This window comes from Chionomys nivalis, chromosome 11 (assembly GCF_950005125.1).
Source record: "Chionomys nivalis chromosome 11, mChiNiv1.1, whole genome shotgun sequence".
Lineage (NCBI taxonomy): Eukaryota > Metazoa > Chordata > Mammalia > Rodentia > Cricetidae > Chionomys > Chionomys nivalis.
The window spans coordinates 1,217,789-1,236,919 of record NC_080096.1 but is presented as its reverse complement, the minus strand read 5'-3'; the positions used below and the strand labels follow the sequence as shown (position 1 = coordinate 1,236,919).

At 53.7% G+C, this 19,131-nt stretch overlaps 1 protein-coding gene across 1 annotated transcript in view; it reads left to right on the top strand.

Moving 5' to 3' along the window:
* The window catches only part of Morn1 (MORN repeat containing 1), a 58,968-nt gene extending 40,333 nt beyond the window's left edge, over positions 1 to 18,635 (top strand). The window contains exons 11-14 of the mRNA XM_057785095.1: positions 1,536 to 1,669; positions 1,766 to 1,845; positions 15,520 to 15,563; positions 18,471 to 18,635. Of these exons, the coding sequence (XP_057641078.1) occupies positions 1,536 to 1,669; positions 1,766 to 1,845; positions 15,520 to 15,563; positions 18,471 to 18,619 (407 nt within the window). The 3' untranslated portion in view covers positions 18,620 to 18,635. The remainder of the gene's footprint in view (positions 1 to 1,535; positions 1,670 to 1,765; positions 1,846 to 15,519; positions 15,564 to 18,470) is intronic.
* Positions 18,636 to 19,131: the final 496 nt, after the last annotated feature.

Sequence of the window (19,131 nt, the reverse complement as noted above, 5' to 3'; positions counted from 1 at the left end):
GCTTCAGGGAAGGACATTAGCTAAGGAATGTCCTTGCATAAGAAAAAGGTTTTTATTAATGCACCATAAGACAAAATTAATACACCTCTGAGAGAAATAATTCTCCCACCTGTAATTTGGAGGTAGGTCAGAGGCCCAGCTGCTGCAAACCTGGGCTCTGGGGAAGGGACATTAAAGCCTCTGGCCCCAGGGCCCTGTGTAGCACACAGATGAAAGACAACTTCTGCACTCACCCCAGTCCCAAGGGAGCCAGCCCCAAAATCGGAGCATGCGGGGGGTCCCACCTGAAAACGCCTTTTCCTTGAAGAGACATTGCCCTGGGACATCTCACCACCCCCAATGATGCTGGCCCAGACTGTACCTCCTCTTTCGGGACCCCACCGACTACAACCCTCTGCTCTACCCTTGTCCTCCAGCCTCTGCCGCGCGTGGCTCTCCCGTGAACACCCCACCCCCTCTGCAGCTCTAGTCAGACCTTCCCCCTTTAGAACTCCCCGATCTTCTGGCTCTCAAGGGGCTTGTGTCTCTTCCCCAATGAGCGACCCTCAGGTCAAAGGCCATTGGAAGGACCCTGAAACTCGGTCCTACAGGAAAGTAGACTGTGGTGCGTGCTTGTATTTGATAGGAACCAGGAACCCTGAACCAACTAGCGCTAGAACTCACCATTTGGGCTAAACCATTTAACTGTAAAAGAGACAAGGTTCTGGGATTGCAGCTCTGCCTACGGGTGGAGTAGAGGCAGGAAAATGCCCCTTCCATACCTTGGGATCCTGAAAGAGGAAGGAGAAGGAGCCATTGTGGGCAAGGGTCTTTTGGGGCCCATCCTCTGAGCCTCTTGGTGCTATTGCCCAGGCAGGGGCTGATGGTTACCAGAAGTTTCTGTATCCCGACCTGCTGTGGTTGGGGCCTGATGGGGAAAGTTTCCCAGATTGTGCTGAGCTGAAAAGAGGCCAAAGTGTGGTCTCTGTGGTCTGGAGAGCCAAGTGCCTCTGCTGGTCTGGCTGAAGGAGCCATCTCCCCCTCCGTCATCAGGCAAGGTCTGCTGACTCTGTGTAAACCCCAGACAAGCCCGAGTCCATGCTACATACCGCTAATACTGGACACACAGCCCTGCCCACAGTGCTACGTCCACACTGCCCTCTCTGCGCTTGCCCCGCCCATACCACTTGGTCTGTGGCCTTGTCTACACTGCTATGTCCAGGTGGTTCTGTTCACATTGCCTGGCCATACTCCTCCATCCACACTCCCTGTGGACTGTCCATCCTCTCCTGCCTATAGCGCTCTGACCACACTGTCCACTGTGGCCTTCCCACACGGCTGTGTCCACACTCCCTTGCATACACCGTCCTATCCGCTCTGACCTGATCCAGTCCGCTGCTCTATCCACACCCTTCCTCCATATGTCCCTGTCCGTACTCGTCTCTCTCAGACTGGTTCAGAATACCCAGGACAAAGGTCCATCCCCAGCCAGGCTCCCTTCGCTCAGAGTTCATGGGGCCTCTCTCTGCTTTGTTTTTCTGGGCAAACCTGCTCAGCGAGGAGACATGACTCCTGCTCTCCTGCGGCCTGTCGGCAAGTGGAGCAAGGCCGTGCTGAGTTTGCAGACATCTTCCTGGGACCTCCTCCGCCTGGGATGCAGCCTTTTCTGTTCCTACCCGGCATGCTTGAGGTAAGCCCTGAGGCCATAGATGGGCTCTTCCTTACTACCTCCGTGCCCCCCCACACCCCGCTCTGAACCTCTTTTCTCCTTCTGCCTGACACCTAGAAGACCGGCAATAGGCCCAAAGGTGGCCAGAATCCCCCAGAGGTCGTATCAACCGTCCAGGAGCCTCCAGAAGGCACCAGGTAAAAAGTGCACCCGATGGGGTCTGCTGCGGTAAAGCCCCGGCCTCTGTCACACACATCACCATGGCGAGGGGTCTGTGAGAGCAGAAAGAGTCGTAGGGCATCTGGGAAGGCGGCACACTGGTGCAGAGCCTATCGCCGGAGAAGGAGCCGCTGAACACAGCATCCATGTCTCTGTGGCTGATGACCCCTGCTAATCCAGCAAGGCCCAAGGTGAGCAGCTGCTGCTGCTGCTGCTGCTGCTGCTCTTACTGCAAACCCTGCACCCCCACACACAACAGGTAGAGCCCCAGGAGGCCTGGTAGCAGTGGCAGGGGCACTATGGGCTCCTCAGAGGTAGACAGCTGTCAACAACAGATACAGCGGGAGAAGTTCCATGTTGGGTAGGGATCACTGGTGGGGGTGGGGCACTCAGAATGGACACGTTTCTCAACACTCCGCACCAGGTTGTGCTGTGGGCACACCCAGTCAGGTGCTGTGACTAATCCCATTTCTCAGGAGAGGAAACTGAGGCATGGGGACTTACCCATTCAGCCATGATTCCCCTAAATCAAGTCTGGATTTCTGTCTGACAAATCAGAAGGTTGGTACGGTGGGAGGTAAAGAGGCAGCACTGTCTGCTGACTCAGGAGGATGTGGCAGCCAGTTCCATCCCCACTCTTCTAGCAGCTGTGAGCCAAGGAGACATGGTAGGTGCCTTGCAGAGACACCAGCACCCACGTGCCCGGTGCTTGACTAGGGGAACATGTGGGGTGTGGGCCTTCGCTGGACCTAACTGGATCAGGAAGTCCTGGCAGGCAGGGCAGCGAAGGGCCAGGGAAGCCTCTGGACAGGAGAGCCTTGCCCCTGAGATAGCCAGAAGAGAGCCTGAGGGATGGGTGAAGGGCGCCTACACACTACCAGCCAGGTCTCTGCAGAAGGTGGGAGCCCAGGAGTGCACTGAGGGCACTGCTTCAAGGTGGGCTCCCATGAAATGCCCAGAGCAGGCTGCGCCCAACCGCGAGGCTACCAGAGAAGAGATCAGATGGGGATGGAAGGAGAGCCCATGGCCTACCAGAGATGAGGCTGCCCACAGCACTCCTGCAGTGCAGTTGCTCATTGGTGACGCTGGGGGCTGTGGGAGGGGTAGGAGGGTAGGACGAGCCAGGAACGCTGGAGGCTGGGGACGTGCTAGCAAACTGGCAGGGCTTTGATGCCCCTCAAAAGGCGGCACTGGGACAGAGCCTCTTACGGCAGGAGATGTGTTCCGTGCTGCTCTGAGTCAGGACCTGTGAATCGACCACAAGGCACGTTTGTACAACAGCCAAAGCCGACTTAAAAATATAACCAAGATCTGGCTAGCACGGAGCTCCCATTGGCCCCGTGTTTCTTCCCAGAGAGGAGATGAGAGCTAAGAGTTGAATTCCAGGGACACTCATACTTACCTCAAGGCCCAGGATGCTCTGTCTGGCCCCCTGGAGAATCTCTGTCAAGGGTATCACAGATACCTTTCCCCCTTCAACCAGAGGCTTTTGCTGCCTCCTCCAGAAAAGATGGAAGGTAGCTAGTTCACTCTGTCACCTACTGCCCACTGAGGAACTCGGAAGCATCTGCAAGTAAATGACCACAGAATAGGATTCTTGGACCCCAAGAGGCACCTGAACCTATGCAAACTCAAAACGGCCCACGTCTCCAGTATCTGCTTGTACCTGGCTTTGCTGCTTTCTGTATTTCTTCCAGCCCAGTGTTCTGGGCTACAGGTGGTCCTCAGACTCCACCTCCTACCACTGAGACTAAGCTCATTCTCCTGGGAACTCTGTCTCTGAGCATCTGGTCTCCTGTTTCCAGAATATGGAAACACCAGAGAGAGCTTTACAATTTTTTTTTTTTTATTTTTGAGATAGGATCTAATGTAGCCCAGACTGGCCTTGAACTTGTTATGTTTCTGAAGGTGACCTTGAACTCCGATCCTCCTGCCTCCCACAGCTGAGGGTTAGGGTTACAGCCAATGCTGCCACACTTAGACCTATTTCACACCGTGCTGCGGACAGAGCCCAGTGCTTTATGTGTAATAGGGCAAACACAACTGAGCTACATCCCAGAGAGGCAGTGAAGCTCCCCAGCCCCATCAGCCCCGTCAGCACCAGGTTCTCAGGGCCGTGAAGTCTCCTGTCTTCTGACCTGGCCATCCTCACCATGCAAATGCTGTCCTCAATGCTTACCTCAAGATACTGTCCAGGGCTTCTCAGTTTTGTCCCCTGAAGACCCTTAATCTCTCTGAGAGTTCAACCCGTTCCCTAGAAAAGAATGTGGGAGCCGTGGGCGGAGTCTATCCGCACTGTGTCTCCAGCATCTCCGGCAATCAAAGGGTTCTGCCACCCTCCTGTGGTTTGGGTACCAGATCCTTAAATCCCTCGACCGAAAAAGCCTACCTTCCAGGATTCTAGGACAGTTATCCTTTCCAGCAGCCTTGCCTGGCTCTGCAAACCAGGAGTATGAGAGTCCAGTTGCATCATGGGGGTGTACTTCTGACCCGAGCCTCTCACCTAGGCGGAGCCGCTCACCTGGGCGGAGCCTCTCACCTGGGCGGAGCCTCTCACCTGGGCGGAGCCTCTCAGCTGGGCAGAGGCTCAGGCCCACACACCCTGATAGGTAGGAGGGGAAGAGCGAGGGGCCACTCTGGGTTAGGAACCTGGAACTTTTGTTGAGGTACAGAAGGAGGTGGGACTCTTGTGATCTGAGTCATCGAGACTCAAACCTTGCCAATAAAGACCAGATCTGGAGTGCTCCCCAGGTCACTCTGACATCGTACCACCTCTGACCTCACAGAGTGAGGATCATATAAACCACTCAGACCTTTCATAGGCCGCAACCCCACCTGGTTCCGCTTGTTGGCCTACTACTGCCCAACTATCAGGAACACCTTGAGATCTATGACCCAACATTTGCCATTTTCTGCCAGGATGTTCTTATCGCTCCCAACCTAACACAGCCACTGAGTCACGAGCAAACCCCTGGTCTGACTTTTCTAGGCTGCCCCAGCCGGGTCTGGTTGTGATTATTTGGATTCCCTACTTTCACATTTTTTTATTTATTTTTTTCCCATTTTAAGTGCATTGGCCTTTTGCCTCTATATATGTCTGTGTGAAGGTGTTAGATCCCCTGGAGGTGGATGCTGGGAGTTGAACCCAGATCCTCTGGAAGAACAGCCAGTTCTCTTAACCACTGGGCCATCTCTCCAGCCCCCAAGGAACTCCTACTTTCTATAGCTAGTCTATAGAGAAGTAGGCCTGCAGGGCCACATCCCCTGTCCCTGCCTAACCCAGCTGAACTGGCCGCCACCCTGGGTCATAGTTACTAATCTTCCTTCGAGCTCTGCAGCCAAGATACCAAGGGAAGAATTTCAGTCAGCCAAGGTGAGCACAGAAGATGGCTACAACTCTCAGACACTGCCACCACTGCGTGCCACCTCAACCTGCCAGGGCCTCGGGAGAGAACTCCCTCACACTTGCTGGACGGTGCTGGCTGAACTGGAAGCCACATGTAGCTCTCTGGAAACCCTTCCACCCCAGCACAGAAACCTGGCTTTCACTTAATTCGGCTCAAGTGAGGCTACCCAACCTTTTTGACCTCGCTGTGGCCCAGGCCTACCACGTAGCCAAACCAGCTGTCAAGGCCAGTGGTGGCTGTGTGTTGGTCGGTGCTAGACAGCAGTTACATTACAGCCTCTGGGTGTTTAACCATAGGTAGTTCAAGGTCAAAGGTTGTGGGAGGAGAAGCTGAGAAGTTCAGGGAGCTGCCGTCCCACCAAGAGTGATCCAAGTGCGAGATAAGAGCAGGCAGTGTTCCTGCCGACGGTATTCAGGAATGATGTCAGCACTGGGCCCAGGACATGCTGGGATCGTATCCCATCCCTGAGGACATCGCTGTTGCTCAAACTCCAGTGTCTTAGTCAGGGCTCCGGTGACTGTGGTGAAACACCATGATCAGAAAGCAGGTTGGGGAGGAAGGGTTTATTTGGCTCACACTTCCACATCACTGTTCATCACTGGAGGAACTCAGGACAGAAAGTGAAACAGCAGGAATTTGGAGACGGGAGCGGATGCAGAGGCCATGGAAGGGTGCTGTTTCCTGGCTTGCTCCCTATGGCTTGCTCAGCCTGCTTTCTGATAGAACACACATCAATCACTAATTTAAAAAGTGTCCACTGGGCGGTGGTGGTGCACACTTTTACTACCAGGACTTGAGAGGCAGAGACAGGAAGATCTCTGTGAGTTTGAGGCCAGTCTGTTCTATAGAACTTACTCTGTAAGTCAGGCGGTGGTGGCGCACGCCTTTAATCCCAGCACTCGGGAGGCAGAGGCAGGCGGATCTCTGTGAGTTCGAGGCCAGCCTGGTCTACATGAGCTAGTTCCGGGACAGGACCCAGAAGCTATGGAGAAACCCTGTCTCGAAAAAAAAAAAAGCCGGGCGGTGGTGGCGCACGCCTTTAATCCCAGCACTTGGGAGGCAGAGGCAGGCGGATCTCTGTGAGTTCGAGACCAGCCTGGTCTACAAGAGCTAGTTCCAGGACAGGCTCCAAAGCCACAGAGAAACCCTGTCTCGAAAAAACAAAAAAAAAAAACAAAACAAAACAAAAAAAACAACTTACTCTATAGACAGACAGGGTTACACAGAGAAACCCTGTCTTGAAAAGACAAAAGAAAAAAGAAAATGCCCTACAACTGGATCTTATGGAGGTGTTTTCTCAATCTCGGTTCCCACCTTCCAGATAACTCTAACTTGTTGCAAGTTGACGTAAAACTGTCCAGCACACAACCGGACCCATACCCTTATCCCTATGGCCTGCAGAAAATACTCTGGGCTTCTAGGTTCTGGGGAGAGACGGACTCTGGCCACCAGCTGGTGACTACTGAAACCTGAGACAATCTCATTGATTAGGTTGGCCCGAGTCAGAGCCAGGAGTCAGTACTGTCATCCAGAGGCTTCAGACAAAAGGACTGAGTAATGACACGCTCCTCCACCCCGGCAAAGACTGAGAATGACACGCCACCCTGCAGTTCAGAGCAGTGCAGGGGAGCATGGGGTCTAACTGACGTAAGAGCACAGCACTTGGAGGGCCTGTTTACAGGCATCGTGCGGGAACATCTCCTCTGGCTACAAAAATGTCCCTTTGTGCCGCCTCAAAGTAGCTGCTTTGGTAGGGAAGGGAGGCTTGGCATGAGCAAGGTCCTGTGGGCACAGGTTGGTGCCCGCCTCACTCCTCTGCCCTCCGGCAGACGTGGGGCCTGTGGGATACTCACCAGGCATGGCAGTAAGGGAGGAGAGCGCCCACATCCTAGGGCCCTGCATGGGTAGACAACTTCAGAGTCCAGTCTTTGAGTGCAAGGAGCCCTTGACCTCCAGACTCCAGTGAGGCTGCTAGTGGCACAGAGGAGGTTAGGGTCCAGGCCTGGAAGGGATGAATGACAGGGAGAGGTGGGTCAGGGCAGGGTTCCCGAGCTCTAGGAAAGGGGTCCTTCTTAGTCTGTAGGTAGGCTTTTCATGTTCTCAGAGCCTGATCTCTGTCTTAATACCCAAAGCCAGACCAACACTCTTCCGAGGAAGGACAGGATCATGGATAGGTACACCCCAGCAGCAGAGAGAGGTAGGCAGAAGTGGGAACAGTGGCGGCTCCTGCCAGCGTTCCTGGGACTGAACATGTTTCTGTCCTGGGCCCCTTGCTGCATTCCTGCAGAGACCAGAGACATTCCACGCATGTTATGGAATTTCACTACATGACAAAGGGCCCTGTCAGTCCTGGACGATGTGAAATCGTGTCAGCTGCAAAAAAAAAAAAAAAGGACTTGATTTATATAAGTGTGGCTGTGAATTTGTCCAGCCGCACATGAACATCCCATACAATAGGAAAATGGCTCTGGTTACATCTCCCCCAGAATCCCTAACGGCATGCAACTGCCTGAAACTCCATCAGTGAAGGTGCCGAGACATATCGACATTGACACATCCGATCACCCAGTGGTGGAGGTGGAAAGTTCTGGCAGATGACCTTGGGCCTAACTGCACGCTGGTGTCTCTCGCCTGCTCACCCAAAGCCTGACACATGCTGGGGACTGTCAGAGCCTCTCCTCCCTCCTCAGTTCCGAGAAAAACGGTTTTAATTAAGACTTCCATGATTAGTCATTTAATCAGTCATTAGGCCAACACAGATGGAGTCAATTAATTTTTTTTATATACTTGAAAAGATAGTTGTTTGGCAGCCTACAGCCTCCTGAGCTGACTGTAGGTGGCCACTGTGCCCCTAACACTGGACTTGAAGGAAGCGGCAACCACTGGTGGTAAGGAGATGCTAGCTCCCAAGGTTCCCACCTGTCCTGAACTGGGGCTTCAAATGATGTCACAGGCAAGGCTGCCTCACGAGAGCAACCCTGCGAGTAGCCTCTGGCCGTAGCCCACTAGAGCACCAAGACATTTTGGGCAAGAACCCAGCCAACCGCTGGCTTGGAGCCCGAAACAACATGAGGCAGGGTAGCATGAGCCCTGCACATGTGACAAACTGAGGAAGGTCTGGCCAGTGAGGCCGCCATGCAGCCGACAGAGACACATCACACCCCAGGCCTGTAGCCCATAGACTCACAGCCGTAGAGCACAGTTCTCTTACACCAGCCAATGAGACATCAGGCTGTGGGATGTGGGGGTGAAACAAGGAATTCGTCTCACATCTCCTCGCTGCCCACCTCAGTCCCACCTTGCCGCCCCGACACCCCCAGCCTCTTGATGCCATAATGCCACGTGCCTGGCTCATTCCAGGGGTGCCTTTCTCCCCTCTGCTTCCCTCACAAGCCATGCTGGGAGACTCCTCAAGCAAATGCTTTTTGTTTCCCTCTGTGTAGACCTGGCTGTCTGTCTGTCTGTCTGTCCTGGAATTAGCTCCGTAAACCAGGCTAGCCTTGAACTCACAGAAATGCGCCTGCCTCTGGGGCAAATGACTTTGAACAGTCTCTAATAGACTCAGAGACTCACAAGTTGTGGTTGTAACAGCACAGGCACCGCCTGGTCCCTTCCCCAGCTCTGTTGAAGCTCATCTGTGCCCTCCTAGGGTCTGAGCTCCCTCCTGACCGCAGGGCACAGCTGAACGGCAAGAGCAGAGCACCGGGTTGAGGCCCCCATAGCATAGCTCCAGGAAACACGGGTGTGCTGTGGCTGGGTCTGCCCCAGGGAGGAAGATCAGAACTCCAGAGACAGGGACTGAGCAGCCTGGAGGATGGTTAGACCCTTGTGTAGGCACCGGAGTGAAAGGACAAGATGGAGTAGGGGCTGTGTCCTGGGATCCTGAGGCCCTTGCTGCCAGGCCCATTATGGACCTCTGTTACTCCGAGCAAAGCCCTTCTAGGAGAGCGAGGAATAATTAAGAGATTCCTGGGCCCTTCCTTTCTTTTAGTAAGTTTATTTTTTAAATATTTGTGTGTGTGTGCATGCGCGCACACGTGTGTGTCTCTCTGTGAACATATGTGAGGTTGCCAGCATAGTCCAGAAAAGGGTGTCACATCCTCTGGAGCTGAGTTATAGGCAGGTGTGGGGCACCTGATGTGGATGCTGAGAACCAGACTCCAGTCCCAGGAAAGAGCAGCACAACTACTCCTAACTACTGAGCCACCTTTCCAGCTTCCTCTAGAAAGTTTCAAGGACTGAAAACTGAGCCCTGTCTGTCTACGCAGGAGAAACAGACCGGGGCAGGTGTGAGGGCCTGGAGGGAGCAGCTGGCCCTGGCTGCGCCTGTCCTAGAGGCCTAATCTCACGCTCACAGCAGGCTGCTTCCTGCCGGCCAGCGCTGGGGAAAGGAGACCCAGGACAGCAACCTTAACCCTTCCCTCTCCAAACAGGGTCAAAGAGCTGGGCTTCCCACCTGGGGCAGAGCTCTGTGACCTGGGAAACAGCCACAGCCACCCATGGCTCAGCCTCTGTTTGGGGCCTCATGGGAGTGGCATATGGCAATGTGACTCCAGAGCCAGTCTAGCCTATGTGCTGGGGTTCCTGCCCTGGCCTGTGTCCGGGAGAAGGGATTACAGAACCGGAGTCAGCACCCTGGCTGTAAGAGCACAAATGTCACTGGCCAGGTCAGTGCACATGTACACACACACACACACACACACACACTGCTCTGGCTGATGGTTCTAATTTTGGAACTTTGGTTTGGAGTCCCAGGGGGTTACAGAAGTGCTGGGGGCTCATGCTAAGGGTGGCCTGGCCTGGTTTTTTGGAGAGCTGCCCTGAGGTGGCAATTTTTCCCAGTTTGTGTCTTGGTTGGCTCTGGACTCTGAAGCTCTTTAAACCAACACGGTCTGTTAGTATGGGGGCTTGGCTGCATTCAGCCCCTGAGAATCCCAGGACGAGGCATCTACCCAGGCTCCTGGCCTTAACCTGGCCTTGACCCTGAGGTTCAAATAGGTTCCTCAGAGATGTAGGAACCTGCATCTTGCATCCCCCTGCAACTTTCCCTCTAGCCTGGAATCAGGAGCACCATGTGGTCTTGAGAGGAAAGACAGAGGAATACTTACTAGTCACCCTGCTCTGTAATCACCCCATGGCCCCTGGATCTGTAACCTGTAGCTTGTAGCAGGCTTCACAGGGTCTCTCTGGCTGGCAGTAGAATTCTGGGCAAGCATGAGCATGTCCATCGAATGGCCTCTGGGAGCAAGCATCAGAGTTCTCCTCTCTGCAGAGAAGCACCTGCCTTCAGACGTACATCCTTGGACCATGCCAGGTGTTTGGGGCACTTCCCAAGCCTGGGCTTCACTGAGAGCTGGCACGCATCCCATCTGCTCAACTCTCAGAACATCAATTGGTACTAGCTGGGCTCCCTCATCCCTCTGGAACAGTTTCTCCTTCCAGCCAAGACAGAATATGTGGGATGGGACTTGTCCCCTCAGAAATAAAGAAGCAGCAGCTGAAAATCAGAAAAGATATGAGAGCTACTGGAAGTCAGTCAAAGAAGGGTAGAGGGAAAACGATCAGGGTGAACCTTGCGGCTGTAGTGTTGGGAAGGGAACCCTGGCAAGTGTGGGAGTCTCCTGGGGGGAGGAGATGGAGCTGAGAGCCTGGGAAGGGTAAAGAGTGAACCCCACAGCTGGGCTTGGTGGTGCACACCTTTAATCCCAGCAACAAGGGAGGCAGAAGCAGGAGGATCTCTGCGTTTGAGGCCAGCCTGGTCTACAGAGAGTTCCAGGACAGCCAGGGCTACACAGAGAAACCCTGTCTCGAAAAACTAAAAAGAAAAAGTAAGCTTCAGAGTCAGTCGGTTGAGCCAAGGTCAGTATGTGCAGAGCAAGACAGGGCCACCCGTATGCAGGGTGGCGACACCCAGCTGGAGACCTCGAGATACACAGGGTACTAGCAGAGTTCCCCTAGTAGTTCAGAATAGTTAACCTGAACTTAAACCACGCCCAAGACGTCCTGAAAGCAAAACTCAGATGGAAGGCACCTTCTCTAAGCAAGTAACCATCAAGAACATTTCAATGGACACAATATGAAGACCTCAACAGGGCATAATTCAGTGTCTGGAGTCTGAGGAAAGATCGGGAAGAGCTGAGGGTGCAGCTCAGCAAGGAGCGTTAGTGCTCTGGAGGCTCTCTGCTCTGCCCCCATGCTACCAAATAAGTCAGCAGGCAGGCAAATGGTATGGGGATACAGCCCATAATGAGGAAAATGGTCAGCTGGGTTTCGGTGTTGAACACTGTTAATACCAGCACTTGGGAGGCAGAGGTAGGTGGATCTCTGTGTTTGAGGCCAGTCTGGTCTACAGCGCAAGTTCCAGGACAGCCAGGGCTTCACAGAGAAACCTTGTCTCATAAGAGAAAGAAAGGAAGAAAGAAAGGAAGAAAGAAAGAGAAAGAAAGAAAAAGAAAGAAAGAAAGAAAGAAAGAAAGAAAGAAAGAAAGAAAGAAAGAAAGTTAGTTCAAATTCAATCAAAGCCAAAGAAATGAGGTGGGAAAGAGGAGCGTCACTGATAAGAGACTCTATGCTCTCTAGGAAAGGTTAAAGGGCAGGCAGAGTCCTGGCAGGTGTTAAGACGTCAAGTCAAATTTGCAGGGACCACTGGGGCTCAGTTCGGTCAGGAACACAGACCCCGTATGTGTGGGGCCCTAGATACCACACTCATCTCCAGGATCATCCAGAAGCTGTGCCAACCAAGAGCTGGCCTTCAGATCATCCCGAGAGTCGAGAGATGAGAGCACAAAGGGAGCTGGACTCCAAAGGAGAGAGCGGGCGGGAACAGGAAGTGATGGCCAAGCTTCTTGTGTTGTGCTTTAAAAAAAAAAAGTATTATTGCCGGACGGTGGTGGCGCATGGCTTTCATCCCAGCACCCAGAAGGCAGAGGCAGGCAGATCTCTGTGAGTTCAAGGCCAGCCTGATCTACACAGCCAGTTTCAGGACAGCTAGGGCTGCTACACAGAGAAACCCTGTCTCGAAAAACAAACAAAAAAGTTATTATTACTTTGATTTTTTCGAGACAGGGTTTCTCTGTAGCTTTTTTGGTTCCCGTCCTGGAACTAGCTCTTGTAGACCAGGCTGGCCTCGAACTCACAGAGATCCGCCTGCCTCTGCCTCCCGAGTGCTGGGATTAAAGGCGTGCGCCACCACCGCCTGGCCCTACTATTATTATTATTGTGTTGTGTGATGTGAGAGTGTGGGCACGTGCCACAGCGTGAGTGTGGGGGTCAAAGGACAAGTCGTAGCCGTCAGTCAATTCTCTTTCCATCATGGGGTCCAAGGGTTGTCAGTCACGTTGTACAGGATCAAACGCTTTCGCCCACTGCCAGCCTTGTCTGTTTTAGATAGGGCTTCAGATTGCCCAGGCTGCTTGAACTCCTAATTCTCTTGCCTTCACCTTCTAAATGCTGGGATTCAAACTTTTTTTTTCTTTTTTTGGTTTTGGTTTTTCGAGACAGAGGTTTCTCTGTGTGTATTTCTGGCAGTCCTGGAACTCACTCTGTAGACCAGGCTAGCCTCAAGCTCATAGAGATCTGCCTATCTCTGCTTCCCAAGGGCTGGGATTAAAGGCATGAGACACCACCACCAAACTTTTTAATTAAAGCAAAATTTAAAAAATTTAAATGGAAATAAAAATTCACACCAGGAGTCCCAATCAAAAACACGAAGAAGCCAAGTATGCTGATGCATTCCTAAGATCCCAACACTCAGTAGTCCAGGTCAGCTTGGGCTTCACAGACCTCATTTCAAAACAGAGGAATGGAGATGTAGTTGGTAGCATGTTTGCCCAGTCCTGGGTTCAATGCTTGCTACCTCACAAACTGGGCTGGTGTACACATACAATCCCAGCACTCTGGAGGTGGAGGAAGGAGGATGAGGAGTTCAAAACCATCCCTATCTATATAGCCAGTTCGAAGCTAGCCCAGGATACATGAGACTCTGTCTCAAAAGAGTAAAAGGAAAATTGGAAAAAACTCTTAAGTAGGTCATGCAGAAAGGAGGGTCTTGCGAGTTTACTCAAGGATGCAAGCCCAGCTTCTGGTCCCTCTCTGCCCAGGGTTGGCAACACAAGTCTCGAAATGTCTACCAGATCTCTGGTCTAAACCTCCTGCTGAGTCCACAATGTGCATTCTGATCCTACCTAACCCAGTGGGTCCTCTCCCTCAAAGCCACCAGGAACCATAGACTGGCCCAATTCTTTTTGTTTGTTCTTTTGTTTTTCAAGACAGGATTTGTGTGTGTGTGTGTGTGTGTGTGTGTGTGTAGCCTTGGTTGTCCCGAAATCCACTCTGTAGAGCAGGCTGGCCTCTAACTCACAGAGATCCTGAGTGCTGGGACTAAAGGTGTGCGCCACCACCACCGGGCTCAGTGGCCCACTTCTCTCAGACCATTTCTCAGGTCTCCCTGAGACTTGGCCTCCGGCCTGACCACCAAATGTCTTCCACTGCCCAGTGAACCACCAGCTCTGACGCCAGCTCCTGCCTGGCTCTGTCTGGCCTCCTTAAAGCCCCGGGGCCCTCTAAAAACTCTCAGAACTCTCAAGATTCTTGTAACTCCCCTTTATTTCTCTTAAAGCTGGCAGCCTGACAGCCTCTAGTTATTCCTGCTGCTAAATTATTTATCTCTTCCCCTTTAAGGTACTCTTGGGGCCCAGCCCAGGCCTGTTTTCCCTACTTAAAATGAAGTCATTTTAAAATCTTTTGTCTTTAATTTTTTATTACCCAAACCAGGCATGTGGTCTTTAAGTTTGTCAAGGGATCAGAACCTGCCGGTCCCTTCAGCCCCACCTGGACAGGGACTGTCCACACTGTCCCTGGGTCTGCACTGGCCGTGGGCCACCCTGGGCCACTAGCGACAGGAAACAGACTGCCCCAGATGGAGGGCCAGGGTCAGGGAGGAGCCCCAAGCGGCTGGAGTTTTGAGGCTCCTCCTCGTCCATGGGGACCTATCATTCAGTATGCAGCCCAGCTCAACACATCTGGGATTGAGGCCAGGTGTCTACACGGAGCCAGCATCCTCTTCCTCTCATCAGGAAAGAGAAGAGGCTGAAAACCCAGTTCATTCAGAGACCCCAAACCAGGATTGCCAGAGGGACCCATTTTCCCACATGTACTGGCCACATTCAGCAGGGCCTTGTGAGGTCCTCCTCACCTGGGAAAGCTGGTTGGCCGTGTTCGGATCCTGAGGGTGTGGGCCCTGGGCCCCATGCAGGACTTGAACTTAAGCTTGAAGCATATGTCATATGGGCCGCACCTACTGGGAATCCCACAGGGTTCTCATGGATCCCGTGGACAGCTGTGAAGGTCTCCATCTCCCAGACACAGGAGCCATAGCAGAGTCTGGGAAAGGGGCTCCAGACTGGGACCTCTTTCCTACCTTTGTCTTGGTCTGTCCCTTTTTCTCCCACCCTGAGGAATCACATGGGTGCCTCAGCCTTGTTACCCCCCCCCCCCCGTGTGTGTGTGTGTGTGTGTGTGTAAAAGTATGTGTAAACCAGAGGACAACGTTGGTCTGGAGCTCACCAATCAGGCCAGACTGGATGGCCCCAGGATTCTTCTGCTTCCACCTCACCAGAGCTGGGGTTACAAACACAGTCCACCATGTCTGACATTTTTACAGGGTCCTGGGGATTGAACTCGGGTCCCTATGTTTACAAAGTAAGGGCTTTACTGCCTGAGCCATCTCCTCCCCAGCCCCTTGAGTCACTTCTCCCTGAAAGATAGGTGTGTTCCTCCGTAACCTCCAAGCTGAGGTCTGGTCCAGACCTCAGCTGTTCTCCGACCAGCTCCTAACTCCTCCATCCTGTGCTCGGCTGAGTATAGGAGCCTCTCGCATCCCAAAAGCCAGACCTTGGTTCTGAGGAGGCAAGACTGGCCAGGGTCACTGGGCAGTTGCCACACACTTGCCCAGCAATTCTGGGATTATGAGGCATCAGACAGAGCTCTATCAGTGGAGGCCTACAGTGCAAAGAGTCAGGAACGGGCTGCTTGGGAGAGCCCTCCAAGAGTAGACACCATAGCCAGACACAGCTGTGGAAGATAGAGGGGAACCTCAGAGAAGGCATGACACCCATGGGTAGGCACCAGAGGCTCTGATGACCTGGGGCCCAGCTTCTGCCCCAGAACTGCTGCCTTTGGTTGGGGTGAAATGAACACACAGAGAGGCCTGGGCAGAACACTCAAGAGCTCCTCTTCTCCCCACAGGCCTGACGGGACCACAGTAGAGCCATCGACAGCTGCATATCTAGGTAGGCATTTTGGTGTGACCCTCAAAGAAGCTCATCACTGTACTTACAAAGGCAGAGGCAAACTGGGGGACAGACACTGCTCCCCGCCAATACAGGCCTTGTGTGTGTTGGGGTCCAGGGAAGGCATATGCTTAGGCATCCCAGAGGTGGGTGGAGGTGTGTGGACCGGAAGGGGGAAAATCACAAGCCACTTCCAGGCCCTCATGTGTCCTAGCACAGAATCCCCGCCTGTTGGTCTACCCAGCATCCCCTTAGGACAGCAAGAGGAATCTGTGACTCTAGGGTCTCAGCCAGCAGAGCCCAAGGCTTGGGAAAAGGGTCATTGGTCCAGGGCTTCTTTTTTTTTTTTTTTTAAAGATTTTTATTTATTATGTATGTAGGTTTCTTCCTTCATGTATCCTGCAGTACAGAAGAGGACACCAGATCTTATTACAGATGGTTGTGAGCCACCATGTGGTTGCTGGGAATTGAACTCAGGACCTCTGGAAGAGCAGCCAGTGCTCTATTCCTCTGAGCCATCTCTCCAGCCACCGGTCCAGGGCTTCTTAAGAGTTGTGATTCCCAGGGACCAGGCAGTACCGAAGCTGGGCCTGGGTAGGAGGCCTTTGGACCAGGGCCCCTCTTGTAAAGTTGCTCTCAGCCTTGGGGAAGCAGTCAAACCTGGGTTCTCCTCTCCATGCCAGAGAGCCAGAGAAGCCAAGGCCTTTACTTCATCAGAACACAAGACAGAGGTGACTTCTCTAGACAAGTTCCATCCCCTAAAAGTGCCCAGGCTCTTGTAGCCGACATGCACGCTTGTCTGCCTGTCCCCAAAACTTACCCTTGTTCCAGCATCTCTAGGATCCTGGTGGGAAGCCAATAGGCTGCGTGGTCCAGACTCATCTCACAGAGGGTCATGGGAAGCCTAAGAAATCCGACACTCACAGCTCTGGCAGGGCCTTGAGGTCAGGGTGAGCCTGGGCTTGCAGCTCTGCTAGTGGGCGCTACTAAAAAGAGCCTCGAGTTGGGCAGTGGTGGTGGCGGTGCACGCTTTTAATCCCAGCACTTGGAAGGCAGAGGCAGGTAGACCTCTTGAGTTCGAGGCTAGCCTGGCCAACAGACCAAGTTCCAAGACAGTTAGAAATACACAGAGAAACCTTGTATCAAAAAAAGAGTCTAGAACAGGGAGGAGTGAATTGAGCACCCTCACTCATGCAGCCCCTGCAGAGCCTGTAGGTTGACCCTGGGGGAAGCCCCCACCCCCATCTCCTCATCTCTGGACAGTGAGTGAGAAGAACCTTTTAGTTCCAGGGCCTCTGCCAGCAGAACTCCAGGCCTGATTTGTAGTTGTGTGGTAGCTCTAGGGACTGAAGGTTCCACACTGGGTAAGGCCAAGTGACAGCTAAGCCCCTCAGCAAGAGCCCACAGATGAACAATGTGGGGTCAGGGCCAGGCCTTCAGCGCACGCACTGGCCAGCACTTCTCAGGCCAGTCTCTTGCATCTGATGGGGACAGGCCCCAGGAACAGGGTCAGATCAGGCCTGTGGCCTGGTTCTGTAGCCACGGCCGTGAGCTCACACTGGCTCCCCAGGCCAGCACCCTTGGCCAGGCTGGTGCAGCTGCATGTTCCTGGGAACGCCTAGAGATGGGCTGCTTGGGAACACTCTGGCGTCGCTATGCAGGGCTTTTCTTCCAGCTGCCAGAGAGCCTGGCCCGCTGCCGGTGCTCTCCTGGTAGGATGTGCGTCCCCCTCCCCAAGTACCCTAGCCCCAGCTCGTGGGCCTCTTAGAGCCAGTTTCTCTGAAGAAACTGACCCACGGCCAAGCAAATTCCTCCAGCCCCCAGGCCCAATCTCATCCTGTCCAGGAAGGCACAGCCTCAGCCTAGCCAGAATGGAGGGGAAACCACTCTGCTCAGTGGCTGGAATGTCACTCAGCTGGGCTCTGCTGTACCCGGTGGTGGGAGCCTGCTCCAGCCCAGTTTCAGCTGCGGCCACATTCCTGGTGTGAGCCTGGGCCAGCCAAGGAGCTTTTTCCACACTCTGGTGCCAGCCCCAGCGGGCTCAGGGGAAGGAGAGAGGGCCGTTTCTATGGCAACTTCCTTTTTTGTTATTTCTTATTTTCTTTTTTATGGTTTCTCCAACTTTGAAGCTCTCCAGACAGTTTACAGACTATGGAAAGGAAAAGTGCTTTCCCTCCCCCAGCCTTTTCCTCCCCAGCCCCCCTGCCTTTCCCTCCCCCAGCCCCCCTGCCTTTCCCTCCCCCAGCCCCCCTGCCTTTCCCTCCCCCAGCCCCTCAGCCTTTCCCTCCTCTGGTTCCCCCCAGCCTTTCCCTCCCCCAGCCCCCCAGCCTTTCCCTCTCCCAGCCCCCAAGTCTTTCCCTCCCCCAGCCCCCCAGCCTTTCCCTCTCCCAGCCCCAAGTCTTTCCTTCCCCCGGCCCCCCAGACTTTCCCTCCTCTGGTTCCCCCAGCCTTTCCCTCCCCCAGCCCCCGACCCAGGGCCTCAGGACCCCACCAGGCACCTCAAACCTTTAGAGGCCCAGCTATTAAACATTTAGAGAAAAATCAATGTGTTTTCTCCACAAACAATGTCGGCCAGGATTTACAAAAAGACTCAGCCACGTGGCCTAATTAGCAGTTGGGAGCTGGGGTCTCTGTGGTTTGACACACACCCTCCCCCCCCAGGGCTGTCCACACATCTGGTCTCTCCCAATACCACCACTTAGCTCACTCTCCGGGATGCCTGAGTCTGAAAAGTTGGCTGCCCTGCTCCAAACACCCACCCTCAGGACGGCAGTCCAGCCTAGCGGCCTAGTGTAGGGACCCAAAGAGAACAGTGGCAGGAAGAGATGACAGGACTGAGATGCCCAGGGGACAGTGAGGACACAGTGGCCACACTCGCCTGAGGACAATCTTCCCCATCTCTCACAGGGGAGTATGTGGTCATGATCTGTGACGTGACCACGCCTCCGTTCCTGGGCCACAGGCTGCCCACCACCTTCAAACACCTGCGAGTCTTGGCGAAGGGGGACAGCCAGCGGCCCCGTGTCCCCGAAGCTCACCCAGAAGCTCTAAGCTAGAGGCCACTCCTGGCCCGTGGACATAAAGGAGGGAAGCCTACCCTCCCCTGAACGGAAGTTCACGCTGCCTCACCTAGGGACCACATCCTCTATTCCTAGACAGCCTGGAGTTGGGAACGGGTCCATGTGAGCCCTATAGCTACTGACATCAATAAAACTCTCCATACCAACTCTGAATAGCTCGTTCATGGGGCCCCTTCCAGCAGGCCCTGGGACTTAGCCCTGAGTTGAGGTGGAGTCCTGTGGGACTCAGGAAGGGACTCTGCTCAAATGCTCTTTGAGAACCCTCTGCTCTATCCATACTATTCTCAGGCCTATGGAAGCCTGCGATAGATTTCTGTGAAGGCAGGAACTGGGGGCAACTATGTCACCCAGCATGGCCAACCTCAGGTCAGATTCTCATGGCACTGCAAAGTGAAGAGGTCCTTCTTGCCTAGTCCTCCCCAGCATTGGGATGGAAGGGTAGTTGGAGGGAATTTCACAATTGCCACTAAGGGGTATACTGGCTGCTG